Source organism: Haliotis rubra, unplaced genomic scaffold (genome assembly GCF_003918875.1).
Source record: "Haliotis rubra isolate DU_JTF1 unplaced genomic scaffold, ASM391887v1 Scf821, whole genome shotgun sequence".
Lineage (NCBI taxonomy): Eukaryota > Metazoa > Mollusca > Gastropoda > Lepetellida > Haliotidae > Haliotis > Haliotis rubra.
The window spans coordinates 248,867-265,290 of NW_025767548.1; the positions used below are offsets into that span (position 1 = coordinate 248,867).

The 16,424-nt window shown below is 42.8% G+C and overlaps 1 protein-coding gene across 1 annotated transcript in view; it reads right to left on the minus strand.

The window, feature by feature from the left end:
* Window positions 1-16,391, minus strand: part of LOC124262119 (centrosomal protein of 131 kDa-like) — a 49,445-nt gene extending 33,054 nt beyond the window's left edge. The window contains 2 exon segments of the mRNA XM_046696568.1: window positions 1,054-1,201; window positions 16,192-16,391. Coding sequence (XP_046552524.1) covers window positions 1,054-1,191 — 138 coding nt within the window. The 5' untranslated portion in view covers window positions 1,192-1,201; window positions 16,192-16,391.
* Window positions 16,392-16,424: the final 33 nt, after the last annotated feature.

The window sequence follows — 16,424 nt, forward strand, 5'->3', positions numbered from 1 at the left end:
TCGCCATTGATAGTTTACTTTTCTAAATCTTTTGATAGCTCTGACATCTTCGTTAGGTGACTGAGGACAAAGATGTTATCATATTATGTTGGTGATTTTTATGACAAGTTACATAAGTATCAACAAGCCGTGCCAGAAGTGACACAGTGCCAGGGTACAATTTCATATTTTGTTCATCAGCCAAGTGAGTTAATCTGGCTGCACCATCTAAATATTGGCTGCACCATGTTATCAACAAAGCTATTGCACTCACTGACAACAGGCGATTTTTTATCAGCAAAGTTAGAAGGATATTTGTGGTCCATTTCACTATCTCTGAAAAAGTTCACTTTGTAAAATGTCTGAGTGAGTTAACATTTAACGTCACCTCGGCAATATTGCAGCCATATAGTGACAAGTAAAATGTCTGAAAGAATATTTTCATAGATGAATGCTTTGTAATGACCACTTTCATTCATAAATATAATTTCTTGTCCACTTTGCAAAATCAGCTTGTTCACCATTTCAAGTGACGTATAACACTGTGACCTTTGACCTTCCATGTTATATCACAAGACTATGTACACATACCGGTATTATGGTCATGGTAACTGATTTATGAGCATGAAAACAGACTTGTTTAATTTTTTGTTTCAGGTAATTGATTTTGTCGATACACACGATAGGAGAAGACTAATTTTAAATTAAAATGTTACCTGCACTGGCTGCAACCTGACAATAGAAATGACCTGCACTAGCAATATCTGACCTGCACCAGTGCAGTCTGAATACAGCAAAATCAATCACTGAGTGGCCAATAAGAAACACTTAACTCTAGCAATATATAAATAAGTTACAACGTGAGTGAGTATGGTTTTACAACCCTGGTATTAATAGTCCAGCAATTTAGCGACAAGGGACACCAGAAATTGGTTTCAGACTTTGAACCCATGCCTGGCTTGATGAGCGAACATTTCAACCACTCAGCTACCTAAGCTACCTTCAAATGGTGTGACATGGATGACTATGGCATAAAACAACTCAGCCATTTTCTTTCACATATGTTGTACATACCTTAGCAGTCCTGATATCCACCAAGGAATTGGGTCTCTTCAACTGTCTCCCAGATCCAGGTCTTCGCCCAGAACTTGATATCTGAGACCCTGTCAGACTAAGGTCAAGGTCATCCCCGTTAACACTTCTTCTGGACATTGCACTTCATCTGGAGAAATTACATGAACACAATCACCAAGCTTTTAGATATAAAAGTGGTTTGTAAGTATTCACTAAAACAGACGTCACAACCAAACATTTTCTTAATCTGATCTAATATGGGCCCTTTTATGATGTTAACTAGGGGTGTCACGATACACCAATCTCTCGATACGATACGTATCACGATTTTAAGGTCACGATACGATACGTATCGCGATACATAATTTTCGCGCCTTTTCATAGCATTACCTTACCGGCAACGTACGCGTGCGCTGATTGGTCCATCAAAATAGTCTAGCCAATCACGTAAGCTGTTAGTTTCCAACCTATTTTTTTAAGTAAAGCTAGCTACATCTATTTATCGAAGCGGTCTCGTATAATTTTACCATCAAGACTTTGAAGGAGATGGATATAGCATAAAAATTTGAATCGATAAAGTTTTAAAATAGGAATCGATACACGCAAGCATGTATCCCGTATCGTATCGTCAGTAAAAATGTATCGATGCATCGATACATTCGCGTATTGCGACACCCCTAATGTTAACAGACCTCATATTGATCCTTTGCTCATCCAAGGTTGTGAGCTATATGACGTAGTTTGGAAACTGAGAAAAGAAGGGATTTTTGGGCATCAAAATGAACAGTTAGTAGAACTCTACACAGTCTTAATTACTGGACATCAGTTCCTATGAAAATCACTCTCCCCTCTGACATACACCAGCAAAACAAAGTGTAAATTCATCTCATTTGTGGTCATCTATCACCTCTCATTGGATAAGACCAAAGATGTGAAGTGTTCTCAATATCATTTATATTAAAATACAGATTGCAACAGTGCATTTCACAGCAAACACAAGTTTATGAAAGAATCCATCAACAGTTTGGGTGACTATAACATATATTTTATTATACAGTAGAACATGGTTATAGCGAACACGGATATAGCGTACAAACGGATATAGCGAACAAATTTAAAAGTCCCGTCAACAGTCCTTTATAATATCATTGAAATTATACGTGAATAACGAACTCGTGAGTAGCGAATTAACGGCTATAGCGAACTGATTTACTACCCCCAAGACCCAATTAACGACGTGATTAGCGAACTCACTCAGTGTCAGCTCAGCCACTTAGCGGTACAGTATACATCAATCTTGTTGGCGGTGAATCAACATTGTTTGATGGTCATTAATTAATTAACAAAACAAACATATCGTGTTAAACGAAAGTTTTCGTTGACGAGGGCGGTATCCATTGCCGTAGTATGATTGGCTGCCTTAGGTCACGTGTCTGATTTTGACCAATCACGATCCTTATAGCAGACTGTGGCGAAAAAGCGTCATTAGAAACCAATCTTTATCCAATAAAATCGCTTTTTACAACTGTGAAAATACTCTCGGCAAGGGTACAGTGATATTGTTGATGTTACAGAGCTGTCGAACGATACCAGACACCACACGATTCGCCTCGCATGTTATTCATACGAAGCTTCGAAAACGGAGGTATTTCCCGTTGTTGTGTCATGTTAACGAACGGAAAGCCTGATTACATAAAAATGAAAATATAAAAGAAAAAGGTACGGGCATGTTATGACATGTCACAAATGGAAAAAAAATCGCTACAGTTTTAGCTTCTTTCGTGGTTTATCTGGACATTATAAATGTAAGCTTGCATTTTCATTAAAAAATAAATGTATTTAAGTTGTAGATGTATTATTTCAATTTTATTATAAAAATAAACTTCATATTTATCAACATGATATAGGTAATGTCTGAGAATGTCTACATCTCTACAATCAAAGAGGGCGGTCAAATGTGAATAACGAACAACGGATATAGCGAACTAAATTTCTTGGTCCCTTGGAGTTCGTTATATCCGTGTTCTACTGTATATACAATGAACATATATATTGCATGTTGTATGTATTCACAGCTCAATCCATATTGAAACCATTAGGTTTTGTCACATCAACCTCCACACATGTACCAATTCACACAAGTAGAGAAGCCTAAACAAACATATGTCAGAGAGATACACAGATCTTGTTGATGGTGTTGTGAAGTGATAAATGACTACTAAACAGTTATTCCCTCTGAACTAAACAGGCTAAGTAAACTCAACTGGCCATGTCGACATAGTTATTTTAGTACTAAGCTACTAATTTTTTGGAAGTTGGCCGATGTAACTAGAACTTTTCACAATATTGGACTACTCATGACTTGCTATGAAAAACAAACCAAATATAATCTTAGCTGGAAACATGTTTAATGTGCTTTCTCAGTACATTGCAGAAGAGCAGATGCTTTTAAAAGCTACCAGAACTACAAGCTTGGAAATTTTAACTATAAATTGTATATTTACATACATATCCTATCTCACGGTATGCACTTCTCTCTCTTCTTCTACCAAGTCGTGAAAACATGCTGAAGGCTAAGTTGAATCAAATCTTCCGGGCTTCTCTCCCATCCAACCTCTATGGGTTTGATTCAACCAACAAATACTAAAATGGTGAACTATTGCATGGCTGGAAACTGTCGTTCCTTCAAGTACAAGGCAGGACTTGAAACTGACAATCTGAGTTTACACCGGTTTCCGTTTGATCCAGTCATCCGAGAAAAATGGACGCTGTTTGTTTGCAACCCACAGACATAATAACATGTCATGTGTACAAGTATCACACCTGCCTGTCTGTGAAATTACATAATGTGACAGAGACAGAACTCAGGTGAATGAGCCATAACTCAATGTATTGTGTTTATGGTGTATAGCCTGATACGTTTCAAGTTCAAATTGCATGTGGTCAATGATCAAAGTTGTGTATTGCATATTGTCATTAGCAGACAGGCAGGCAGACACATAGGTGTCAATAAAACAGACATTGAGTTTTGTCTGTGACAGAGACTGCTTATCACAATCAACATATTTTTCTATGTTTCCACAGACATGTATTAAAACATTTCAGTTTTCAAGCTGAGCAAAGAAATTAGTATTTCTAATGCTACACTTTCTTGAAAACTTGGTTTGCAAATCTGCCAACCCCCAAAAAGCAAGATGTGAAAACATATAAGAAAAAGTATGGGGCCAGTGTATTTTTATTACTGCAGACCAAAGATGCTTGTAATCACAAGAAACATCTTTTGTTCTCCAACTTCGAACACAGCAATAATCGTTGCACACATCACTAGCTGGGTTTTACGGAGTCGCCTTCCTGGTTCAAGCAGCGTGAACCTAATCACTGCACATGCGCTATGGGCGCAGCGCAGCACAGCTGTTGAAACCATTTTTCACCCCAGCGCTGGGGTGAAATTAGTGAATCCCTTGAACTCCGATTTTGTGTGTGTGTGTGTGTGCGTGTGTATGTGTGTGTGTGTGTGTGTGTGTTTCATCGCGCTATTTTTCAACTTTATAAGTTGAATTTGCATTTTTGATAATATGTTACTGTAAGTCCATGCCGAAAGGTATCAGAATATGCAAAGTTGTGTTTTGCGTTGCATGTGACTTTAAGCCCAAGAGAAAATGACTATCAAGAAAAAGATCGATATCGATATTAAGATATTAAGATAAGATAAGATACAGAATGCAAGACCGACGCGAAGCAGGAACTGCATCTTATCTGCGTTTGCGAGCCGAGGACAACTGCTGTGCCAGAACCAATGGACCCAGTTGGTGAAGACCTTCCACGTCAGTGACAGACAGATCCCAGAGACAGGGTGAGGCGAAGACTGTGTCTGACGTCCAAAACCAATCCTCCATGATGGTGTGAAGGGAACAATTGCTGTGAAGTGCCACTGTAGAAGCCAAGGTTCTCGTCTCATGAGGGTTGGCCATAGTAGGTGGAAGGTCAGCGTAGGCGTAGGCACAAAGGATGGCAGACCTCATCCAGAATGCCAAGGTGGTACAAGAGACCTCTGCAGATGAGGCGGTAGACAGAGGAATAAATAGTCTCTTACGTAACCTACGACGGTCCTTGGAGCAGCTAGATTGACCCGTATAGTCCGGACAGGACATAGGGAGAAATCCTCAGTGTCGTCAGGGCCAAAAATTGTAGACAGTGGTGGATTGATGAACAGTCACTCCGGCTGTCCTGGCAACTGGTTTTGGGCGATGAAGTCCCACCTCAAACCTACGAAAACCTTGGCATATCGTGTAATCTCAAACCGCATCTGGCTGACATCCAGTGCATGAAGCTCAGAGATGCAAGCAGCAGTCGCAAAAGCCATGAGGAAGAACCAGAGGCTCATGTTCCTCTGACGTGAGTACCATGGAAAGATCCCAAGCTGGTGGCCAGAACTTTCGAGATCGATCAACAACCTTATACGATTGCAGGAGAGACTACAGTTCAGGGACAGTCGATACCTTGACACCCGTAGCCGTGGCAATTACCGTGTTAAGCGCAGCTAGATATGTGGCCAAAGTTGAACCCATCAACTTCTTGGAAGCACGTAGATGCTGGAGACATTCAGCTACCATCTGTGGTGACGCTGTAGTAGGGGAGATAATGCCCTTCACCTCGCAACATACTTAAAAAATCTTCCATATATCATCGTAGAGTGAATGGGTGGAAGGCCGATGAACTGTGGTAATTGGCGTAGCGACACACTGGGAATAACCCTGCGCAATCAGCTATTCATGCAAATGTGCCAAGCGTGTAGATAGAGCGTTAGCAGTGACCAGGGAAGCTGATCCGAGGGAGGGTAGATCAGAAGGTTGTTCGGGAAGTGGTACTGGGTGTGGACTGGCTGTGTTTTGCATGTCTACGAACCAACTTCTGGACGACCAAAAAGGGACGACCCAAGCAGTGTCATCCGCTGCGTTGTTCCTAACCTGAGAAGTATTCGTGGAAGTAGCGCCACTGGTGGAAACGCATATGCGTTGAGGTCTTCCCAGGGGATTGCTAGTGCATCATGTTCCCATTCCAGAGGATCCAGAATCGGTTATAAAAACTTCGCAATCTTGTTCGCAAACAAGATGGTCGAGCTGAGTATGACAGTGAATCGGCACTGACGGTTTCCAACCCTGGAATGTGATTTGCCTTGACCGTTTAGTGAGTCCACCAAGAGGAAGAACTGTTGGGTCCAATAAAGGAGCTGTGCGGAACATGTGGATCCCATCTGATTGATATATGCAGCGGTGGCCGAACGGATCAAAAGGCTGGGTGACTGAAGAAATCGTTGCCAATGAGCGATCGCCAAAATGACTGCCTTGAACTCTTAGAAGTTGATGTGGCATGTTTGGTCTGCGGGAGACCACAGCATAGCCACTTGACGATCGAGTAGGTTAGCTCCCCACTAGTGTAGAGAGGCATCTACGTACAGGTGATGTACTTAAAGAGACTCGGCCACAAACATTCAACTCATCCAACCACCATTAGAGATGAGGATGGAGTACAGTAGGAAGAGAGATCAATGTGTCAGGGTCACTGATCCTGATGTGCGGACACAGAAAATATTGGAGAGGTTGTAGTTGAAGCAGTTCCCTGAGTGTCAAAGCTTGAGCTGATGTCAACAGACCCAGAAGTTCATGCCACTGACAAAGAGTCATGAGTTGCGAGAGCGCTAGGGCAACCATAGAGACTCCAGCGCAGCGTTCCGTCTGATGAGCCACCACTGAAGGAATGAACCAAGCACTTTTGGAAGGTGAATCAATTACTTAGGGTTCAGTTGTTGGCCTCGAGATATGGGCATAGAAATCGCTGTCGGAGGAAGCTGGAGATGTATGCTAGGGCTTGAGCTGACGTCAAAAGGCCTAGCAACTATTGTCACTGAAGAAGGGATCTCTCCTGAGACAGGAAACGTTCAATTAGCTGAGCTGACACTACTAAAGAAGTGCTGAATGTAGAAGGTTTGAGGCATGGAGATTGTCAGTCGATCTACAGGAACGTTCACATTGTACACAGAGTGATGAAGGTCGTACAATCGGTGATCACAGGAACGTATGGTTCGCAAAATGAAGTGTTGGTCCACCAGATGGAGTGAGAAAGTTAGTAAATTCGATGCATGGGGATCATCAATCTACCAGAACATTCGTAAAGTTGATGGAATGGCGGTGGTAAAAAGACTGGTGACCCCAGGAATGTTTGTAAGGGAGATGAAGGTAGTAAAATCGATGCCTGCAGACCTCCCGGACAGCTGCAGTGACCTCTCAACTGACAACACAGTATTCGGTTAACCAGGCGATTCCCAACCCATAAAATCTGTGCGAAGGGACGCTAGCTATTTGACAAAACATCACTGAAAGTACCACACGCAGAAATTTGACACATCTGTCCAGAAACTTGCTGATGATGTAAAAGTAAAGGTGATGAGGATGACGAAACAGGCCACGACTACATCCAGTGATACACCATAACGATGCTACGAGTAGTCTGTAGTAACAGGACTCAGTGAAGCATCGTAAAATATTCCTGAATATCAAGCTGGTCTTGTAATGCACTACTGGGTGGTTGTAGAGCTGATATCTACGTTGAAGGATAGATTTGTAGAATTGAATCATTCATGTGTGTAGAGACGACCCAATCAAAACCTGAGGTGCGCTCTAAAGCGCTGAACTGAATGAAAGCGCCACACTGGAGTGAACGCTCTGTCCGTACATAGATACCGCAGAAGCAGGAGGCATAACCCCAAAGCCAAGCTGAGCACCAGTAGAAACTGCAAAATGAGGTATCAATGCCGAAGTTGGAAGAATTGGTGAAGGTAAACTCGCAGTAGAAAAAGTCACTGTAGGCAACATAGTTTGTGAACTAGTAAACAAAGTCATGTTGACAGTAGGCGTTTGAGGTAATCAGATGATTCGGCGAATGCTGACAGTTCAGCGAACACAGTCAGATCGGCGAATACTGTTTGAGCGGCGATCTGGTATGGTTCGGCGACCAGGATTGGATAGTTGATCTGGTTCGGTGATTCGGTTTGGCAGCGTGATCTAAAGTGCTGAGTCAATCAGGACCGGTGCACTCATCTAAACGCCATACCATACAGTAATGGCGTACTGGACTGAAAAGTTGTTCCAATAAAAAAACAGTTCACTAGGTTGAATCGTTGTTCCAATCGAAAACAGAGCACTGGTCTGAAGCGTTGATCCAATCAAAAAGGCACACGAGACTGAAGTGGTGATCCAATCAAAAGCGGCGCCCTGGGCTAATGAGCTGGACTAAATGAGAGACGATAAACTGAAGTGAAACGGTGCACTGGCCTCTTTTTCCCTTTGTGAGAGCGACGGACCGAACTGAAGCGCCGCTCTGGCCTGCAGTGACGAACCAAACAGAAGCGTATTGCAGTAAGAGCCGGTCTGGAGCGTCGAATTGTGTGAGAGCGACGCACTGGAGTGAACACTCGACCCATACAAAATCGTCGCACTATAGTTTGGCATGAAATGCATGTGGACCCGTTTTTTAGTAAATATCTCTTCATCCAATGACCCAATCGATCTCAAACTGTGCATGTGGATGTTTTGTCAGACAACCTAATCACATTGTCAATCACCGATTTTATGCATTTGCATTAAAGAATCTGTCTATGTAACTGTCAACAAAATAAACAGCAGACCGCAGACTGCTTGCAGAGGGAGGGGAGCCAATGACCCGTAACAGCGGCAGTGTTGGGTCATAAAGGTAAATGCACGTGCAGTTCATGATAGTTACCTGTGCACTGCACAGTGATAGACCGTTTGGATCATTCACATTAACTAATTCTAGCTGTCATCATGAAAGCTTATTCAGATGATGCTAAACGTTTAATTAGAAATGTGTTGAATTTTTTTTAAAAAGAGAGCAAACGTAGCAAACCGATTTATAAGGTGTCGGATTACATGAAACGTACAACTTTTGCTCTTGGCATGAAAAAGAACATCGTGCTAAAAATTGTGAAAAATAAAAAAACAACCAATAAACAAAACCTTGTACAAAAAAGGTAGGCATCCAAAGTTAGATTCTTTTGACATCAGGGTCATCAGAGATGTCATTCGCCGGCTATTTGCTAGAAATGAACACCTCTTCATACCTGTCACGTGCATAGCTGACCTACATTGACGAACGTTGACCTTTATGACCCAACACTGACGCTGTTACAGGTCATTGGCTCTCTCCCTCTGCAAGCAGTTTGCGTTCTGCTGTTTATTTTGTTGACAGTTACATAGACAGATTCTTTAATACAAATGCATAAAATCAGTGATTTACAATGTGATTAGGTTGTCTGACAAAACATCCACTTGCACAGTTTGAGATCGATTGGGTCATTGGATGAAGAGATATTTACTAAAAAACGGGTCCACATGCATTTCATGCCAAACTATAGAGAGTAACACCGAATGGAAGCGGTGCACTAGGCGGAAAATGCCGAACTTACAGGGATTGTCACTGGAGTTCGAGGAATCGCCATAGACAAGCTCGTACTACAATAAATCATTGTAGGTAAGTTAATTGCCGATCCAGAAAAATAGGTGTTTGAGAAAAAGTCACTAGAACTGTCAATCAGGACTGTGAGAGTGAAGTATGAAGTTCAAGTGGGGAAGTTATCCTGTCCCGATACTGGACTCGAAGTTGGGGGTCGAAATAACCAACGTAATTCTCGCTGAGGTAGGAATCCGATGCTGTATGGATAAATCTTTGTCCGGTGATGGTGATCTACAATATCGCTTCAAATGTTGAGATGATGGACCCACGGAAAGCCTCCGATGATCTCTGTCTGCCACTTGTCTTGGGCCCATTCCACGATAACGGAGAGCGCTTCATCGTCCAAACTGGCACAATAAGAGCAACAGTGAGGCCTGTCACACTATCTGATACAATCAACACATAGTGTATGAGGATCAGCGGCAGAAAAAAAATTCTTCTGTAACTGTCACAGTGTTATCTCTTCCGGGAAGATCAGTTACTCGTCCCATGATGAAAAGTAGAGACGAGTGGGAGACAGAGCGTTCACACCAGTGGGCAACAAGAAACAGTAAGTGGACCAGATAGTCCAGGGATCAACAGCATGAGCATCGATCCGTGTAAGTGGGAACCGATGACATATGTCAACCAAGTCAGGGAGACTGACCACCCGATCCCGTTAGTCGCCTCTTACGACAAGCATGGGTAACTGAAGATCAATATTCTAACCCGGACCGTCATGGGTGACAAGAAAGAAAATGACAATAGTGGGCTGTCACTTGACCATCTGAGCCTTAGCACACCTACAGAGATGATTGACCGGAACATTTGTAAAGTTGATGGAACGGCGGTGGTAAAAAAGACTGGTGACCCCAGGAATGTTTGTAAGGGAGACGAAGGTAGTAAAATCGATGCCTGCGGACCGCCCGGACATAGCTGCAGTGACCTCTGAACTGAGGGCTAAAGCTAATGTAGGAGACCGAGTGGGGGGAGAGGTCGGATGGGAGAGAGGCCCGGAAGATTTGATTCAAGTTAGCCTTCAGCATGTTTCCATGACTTGGTAGGAGAAAAGAGAGAAGTGCATACCGTGAGATAGGATAAGTCTAAAAATTATGTGATTTCAAGCTAAATGTGTTTGTTGCAAGCTACATTAGAAATGATCAATGTTTCTAATCATATAAGATAAGATAAGATAATTTCTTTATTATCCCAAGGGAAATTTGTTTTGCATCATATGCAGTTCTCCAGTTTTTCTTTCATAAAGCAGCCATATAATAGTGCAAATGATAATCATAAAACTATTGTTTAAATTACTCAGGATATAAATACATCAATTTATTACACAAACATTGATATTGACTAGAATTTGGACAGTTTGAAGACAAGTCATTCATTGAATTTGTTGTTAATACATCTAATACTAGCTGGAACAAATGAGTGGCGAACCCTGTTTGTTCTAAAAGTCGGCATGCGCAGCCTGCTTCCAGAAGGTAATGATGAATATTCTGAAAAAAGTATGTGAGTTAAAAATGGGAGAGGATTGGGAGAGGATGGGATTTCCCAGGAAAAAATGGGATAGGATTGGGATTTCCATATAGACATATGGGAAGTATGGGATATATATATATACATACATACCCAGGGAAAAACAACCATGCCACCAAAAAGAGATTTGTCTTCGGACCACATCCAAGAAATATGCTCCCTTTGCGGTGTGCTCCCAGCAAGCGAGGTCAAAAAGCGCTTCGGTATTGGGTCCACAAGGCTCTACGAGCTATGGCTGGAGCCTGCTGCAGAACCTTCCGACCCTCTTGCCTGCCGGCAAGATAGCTCCAAATCTGAAGTCACCCTCCAGCACAACCATATTGCCTGCCGCAGAACCTTCCGACCCTCCTGCCTGCCGGCAAGATAGCTCCAAATCTGAAGTCACCCTCCAGCACAACCATATTGCCTGCTGCAGAACCTTCGGACCCTCTTGCCTGTCGGTGAGATAGCTCCAAATCTGAAGTCACCCTCCAGCACAACCATATTGCCTGCCGCAGAACCTTCGACCATCTTGCCAGGACTTCTACGATTGTCTGGGGAAGATCGAGGCTCGTGTGGAGCAAAACACGACGATATTGTCGGCTTGTGTGGAGCAAACCGTGATGATGTTGTCGTCTCGTGCGCAGCAAACAACAAATTTGTTGGTGGACATCTTGTCTAGGCTGGACAACGCAGACAATTCCCCTCTCGAAGAACTCCAGGAGAAAACAGAAAGCGTAGAGGAGTGAGTGAGTTTAGTTTTACGCCACTTTTAGCAATATTCCAGCAATATCACGACGGGGGAACACCAGAAATGGGCTTCACACATTGTACCCATGTGAGGAATCGAACCCGGGTCTTCGACGTGACGAGCGAACGCTTTAACCACTGGACTACCCCACCGCCCCCGTAGAGGAGGAACAAGAAGAGACCCATCTGGATATCGAGAAGGTGGGGCAGATGGTAGAATCAGCTCAAAAGTGTGGATCTACCTTTTCAATAGCCGCCTTGTTTCTCTGGAAGGTCGTCTACAAGACCTGGAAGCACTACACACCGGCCGACATACCGGTCGAAACATAGGCCAACAAGACGAAGACAGCAACGCCAAAACCTAGGGACCCGTTCCACATGGACTAGGATAGAAAAGAAATATCGAGAGAGATGCGATACTTTTTCTTGCAATTGGAAATATATATTGTTCTATATATTGTACATCTGTTTTGAAGAGCATTGTGTGTGTGTATGTGTGTTTTTTGTTGTTGTTTTTTTTACTTGATAGAAGCTATACTCGCTCGGTCTCTTGGAACAGCAACTTGACTTCTCGATCGTCTTTCCTTTTCGATATGGGCGAGTGGCAGATTTTGCCAAGCCTGCACAGAAACGGTCCACCCACAGTAGGCCTTCTATTCTGCCGGCGTCTCAAACCATTTCTCGTATCTTGTAGCCGTAGACCGGGATCGTTTTTCCAGTCGGCAAATCGAGTAGCAGCGACAGTCGGTTCCTGCCTTCGCATTTCGCCACGGCAAACTTTTTACACGTATAGATTCCTTCCAGAACTTCTGTGGCTTTTCGCTGTTCGTTGCATGGAGGGGCTGCTACTTCCATATCTTTGGGCCCGCCGTAGTTGGGCAAGGGGGTATGCCAAATATTGTTCTGTCCCTGTGGTGGTGGCTCTGCTTTTCCCGCTAGCTACCGGAAGATACAAGAATCTTTCTCGCATGGACAAATGTCCGCCAATTTGTTGAGGAGGCGTTGGTGTTGCAGGCTCCAGAAGGGGCAGTTGTCATACAGGTTCCAATGTTCGAGATACAGTAGGGGATCGCGATTTCTTCCGGAACCTCGAGGGGGAGTCGCTCCTGGGGTGTGTAGTCTATGGCTTTGTTTTTCCAGAGAACGCATTTCTTGCTGCCGACGCAGTAGTTGATGGCGCCACACTTGCATGTAGAGTTGTCTGGTTCGAAGAGAGTGGGGAGTTCCAATATAGCGGCGAGGCAGTCGGTGCATTGGTTGTGTCTGCCCTTGTGTTACTGGCTGCAGGTCGAAATTGGTTGGGTGGGTAGATGTAGACAAAATCGTCTATTTTGCCATCTTCTACGAATTGGCGAAAGCACAGCAAATAGAGTTCGAGAAACTGTTGAGGGATCAGGTCGGAAGTTGTTGTCTTTGTTTCTGGCTCGGGGTCTATACCACCTCAGACTCGTGTATATCTGGCTTGCGATATGTGGTACTTCTTCTTCGCTTCCCGAACGGACAAACGACCAGATTGGATCTCGGCATAGGCTTCGCGTGATAGCTTGGTTCCTGGCATTTTTTCTATATCCATATACAGTAAGACCTCGGATATCCGGACACATTTGTTTTTACGTAAATCGTCCGGATAATGGAATATCCGGATATCTGGATTTTTGGTTTTCATACACCTCAAGGAAAATCCAAAATGTCTATAATCATCAAGCCTTTATTGTACATGTATAGTCAATAAAAACAGCATCGCAACATCACAACATAACAATCATACCTTTACAATTATTTAGTTTTAAAAAAGTCTTTCATTGAGGACTGCTTACACTGGGTGCCGCTGCTTTGCAACACGACGGACAACATTTTGTCCAGGTTTTCACGGTCGCCAATGTTCTCAAAGTAGCTGACCAGGCCTTCGTAATATTTCTGTGTGTCGGCAAACGAGAAGGGTAGTGGAGCTGACTGATCATCCGTGTCACCGCTACTTTCTTCTTCGGTATCTTCTTTATTGGTAACCATGTCGATAATTGAAGCATCTGACAGGGCCTCGCCAGTCTCAACCTCGATGTCAATATCAACAAACTCCTCGGCAGTGGGCGTGGCTTCTGTGGTGTCTGTATTGCTGGCATCGGCAAACTTTCTGAGTTGTTCGGCCAGCTCAGAAAGCACCATGTCGTCGTCTGAGTCTTCCTCTGTATGATAAGGCAGGATGTCAATGTGGCAGAAGCAGCTGGCTATTGTCGAAGGTTTAACTGCATCCCAGGCTTGTTTGACCATCCTCAGTGATTGTCGCAGGTTGACCACCGGGGCTCCGTCATTATCCACACAGTTGAGGAGATGTCGGACGAGGTGTTTTCTGTAATGTGCCTTGAATGTCCGAATAATTCCGCCATACATGGGTTGAATGTGGGCCGTAGTGCCCGGGGGTAGGAAGTGCACCGTGACATTTGTTAATCTCACATTAGCACAGTTGTGACTAGCGGCATTGTCTAAAAGCAGTATGACACGCCTACAACGCGACCTCATCTGTCTATCAAAGTAGATCAGCCAATCGCTGAACAGGTCAGATGTGAAAGACAATCAACACCAACTGACTTGAATATCGACACACTGCACTCTTATTACTTTGATTGAATAAACAACTTAACAGTTAGAACTCAATGGTTAACTCAGTGTCATCTAGGCCTACTAATCACCACCAATACCTTGCTGACCGGTCATTAATCCGGTATAGCAGACCATGTCTCGTGTCAAAACACATGGGACTCTCGTGCTTCCCTGCACACGGTCAGCCGGTAGATCAAAGCTTCATGCGGATACGCGAGTCAATTTTGTGTTGATTTAGCCAGTTGGTTTGTAAAATATACCGTCCGGAAACGGAAACCGAATATCAGTTATAGACAGTCACTTTTATAACGTAAGAGATTGTTTTTTTCTAATAATTGACCGGAAGGCGAGGTTTCCGGATATCTGGGGTCCGGGTATCCGAGGTCTCACTGTACCCGCATATCTCTAATTGGAGTGCATTTACGTTGGGACACTTTTCGTCTACCGATATTGTTTTGTGAAAAACACTAATTTTTTAGTGGCTGTGGGAGCCGAATTGGCTTGTATGGACCTCCTAGGCATGGTGCACCTATACAGTCTCGGACTATCATTCCCTATACTACTGCATTTATTGTTGATTTACACCATTCTACAAATTTTGAAATTTCAGCTCTGTAACTAAGTTCTGATTCCCCGACAAATTTAACTGTAAAACATCTTTCTGCGTTGGATACACAGTCATTGGTGTACATAAAAACAAAATTGGTGAAATAGCGACAGTTGATGTGTTTACAATTGATGATTTCAAATTATTAACCTGTACAAATTGTTGTCTGTTAACTAGAAATGAATTTATCCATTTGATGATGTTAGAATATGTATTGTACAGATTTGTCTTTCTGGTAAGAGTCATCAAGTTGATAAACTACAATTGGGTACAGGTTAGCTAACATTTGGGTACAAGTCCACCCAAACTTTCTGTAAAGATTGTTCAGTTCCCCTCCAGTTGAGACTGTCCTCATGAGAAGTTGCATTACAGAATTCCAAAGGTTCTGTAACCAGGCACTGATCACTAGGTTGCCTAAACCTGCATTTTTGTAGTACCTGTGGTCCACTTAAAGGTAACTATTAGTCTTAACAAACTTCAAGTGGACATGTGAGTTCAATCATCCACAGTGCTCTCGCCATTAGAAAGCAACAGAATATACTTTGGGATGTCATACGTTTTCAGACAGTTGTGTTTCCTCTTGCTACAACCAAGAGGATTGCATCACGCAGGCATTGTCAACTTGTACTCGGATGATGGTGTTTAAGAAGTAAGTGACACTTTTACAAATGTTCATGGGATAATCAAGGAAACAACAGATGTTCTTAAGCTTCCAAAACCCATAACATAAGATTACTAGCAAGATAAAAATTGAGTCCTCACGATTACTTTCTATTTGTATCTCCTTGAACCAGTTATGTACAGTTCTATTTATCCACACCATTGATACCTTATGTGAAATCTATCATTTTCACATGATATGTAAGTAAAGATATAAATTTACTAACTACACACTGAATTGTCTGTCTCTTAATGCTTGGCAGATAAAGGTGTTGATGAAATAATGATGGTGTTCCAAAGATAAGAGTAAGATCACCAAATACTGGAGCAGATACGTATTTGTCAACTATAGAAAATCAACACTGGTGTGGTAAATAACGAGGAAATACGCCTGCTTTGATAACAAAACACGAACGAAGCGTTTTCGATTTAAGAATTTCTGTTTTTCCATGAAGACAAGAATCTGTCACTGACACTGACAGCGTACTCACCTGGAACTAAGCTCAGCCTTCCTCTGACGTTTACATCACTTCACCTCTTAACGATTAAGGATGACAACCATTCAGACTTGTTACTTCCAGTTACTTTCGTTCTCTTCGAAAAAATGTCTGATAAAGTTATCGATAACAAGGCATAACTTGAGTGAAATTAGTTTCAAACTTGTCCTCTCACATGTAAACACTGAGCCGAATATCTGGTAACGCATGCGCATAAACTTAACTTC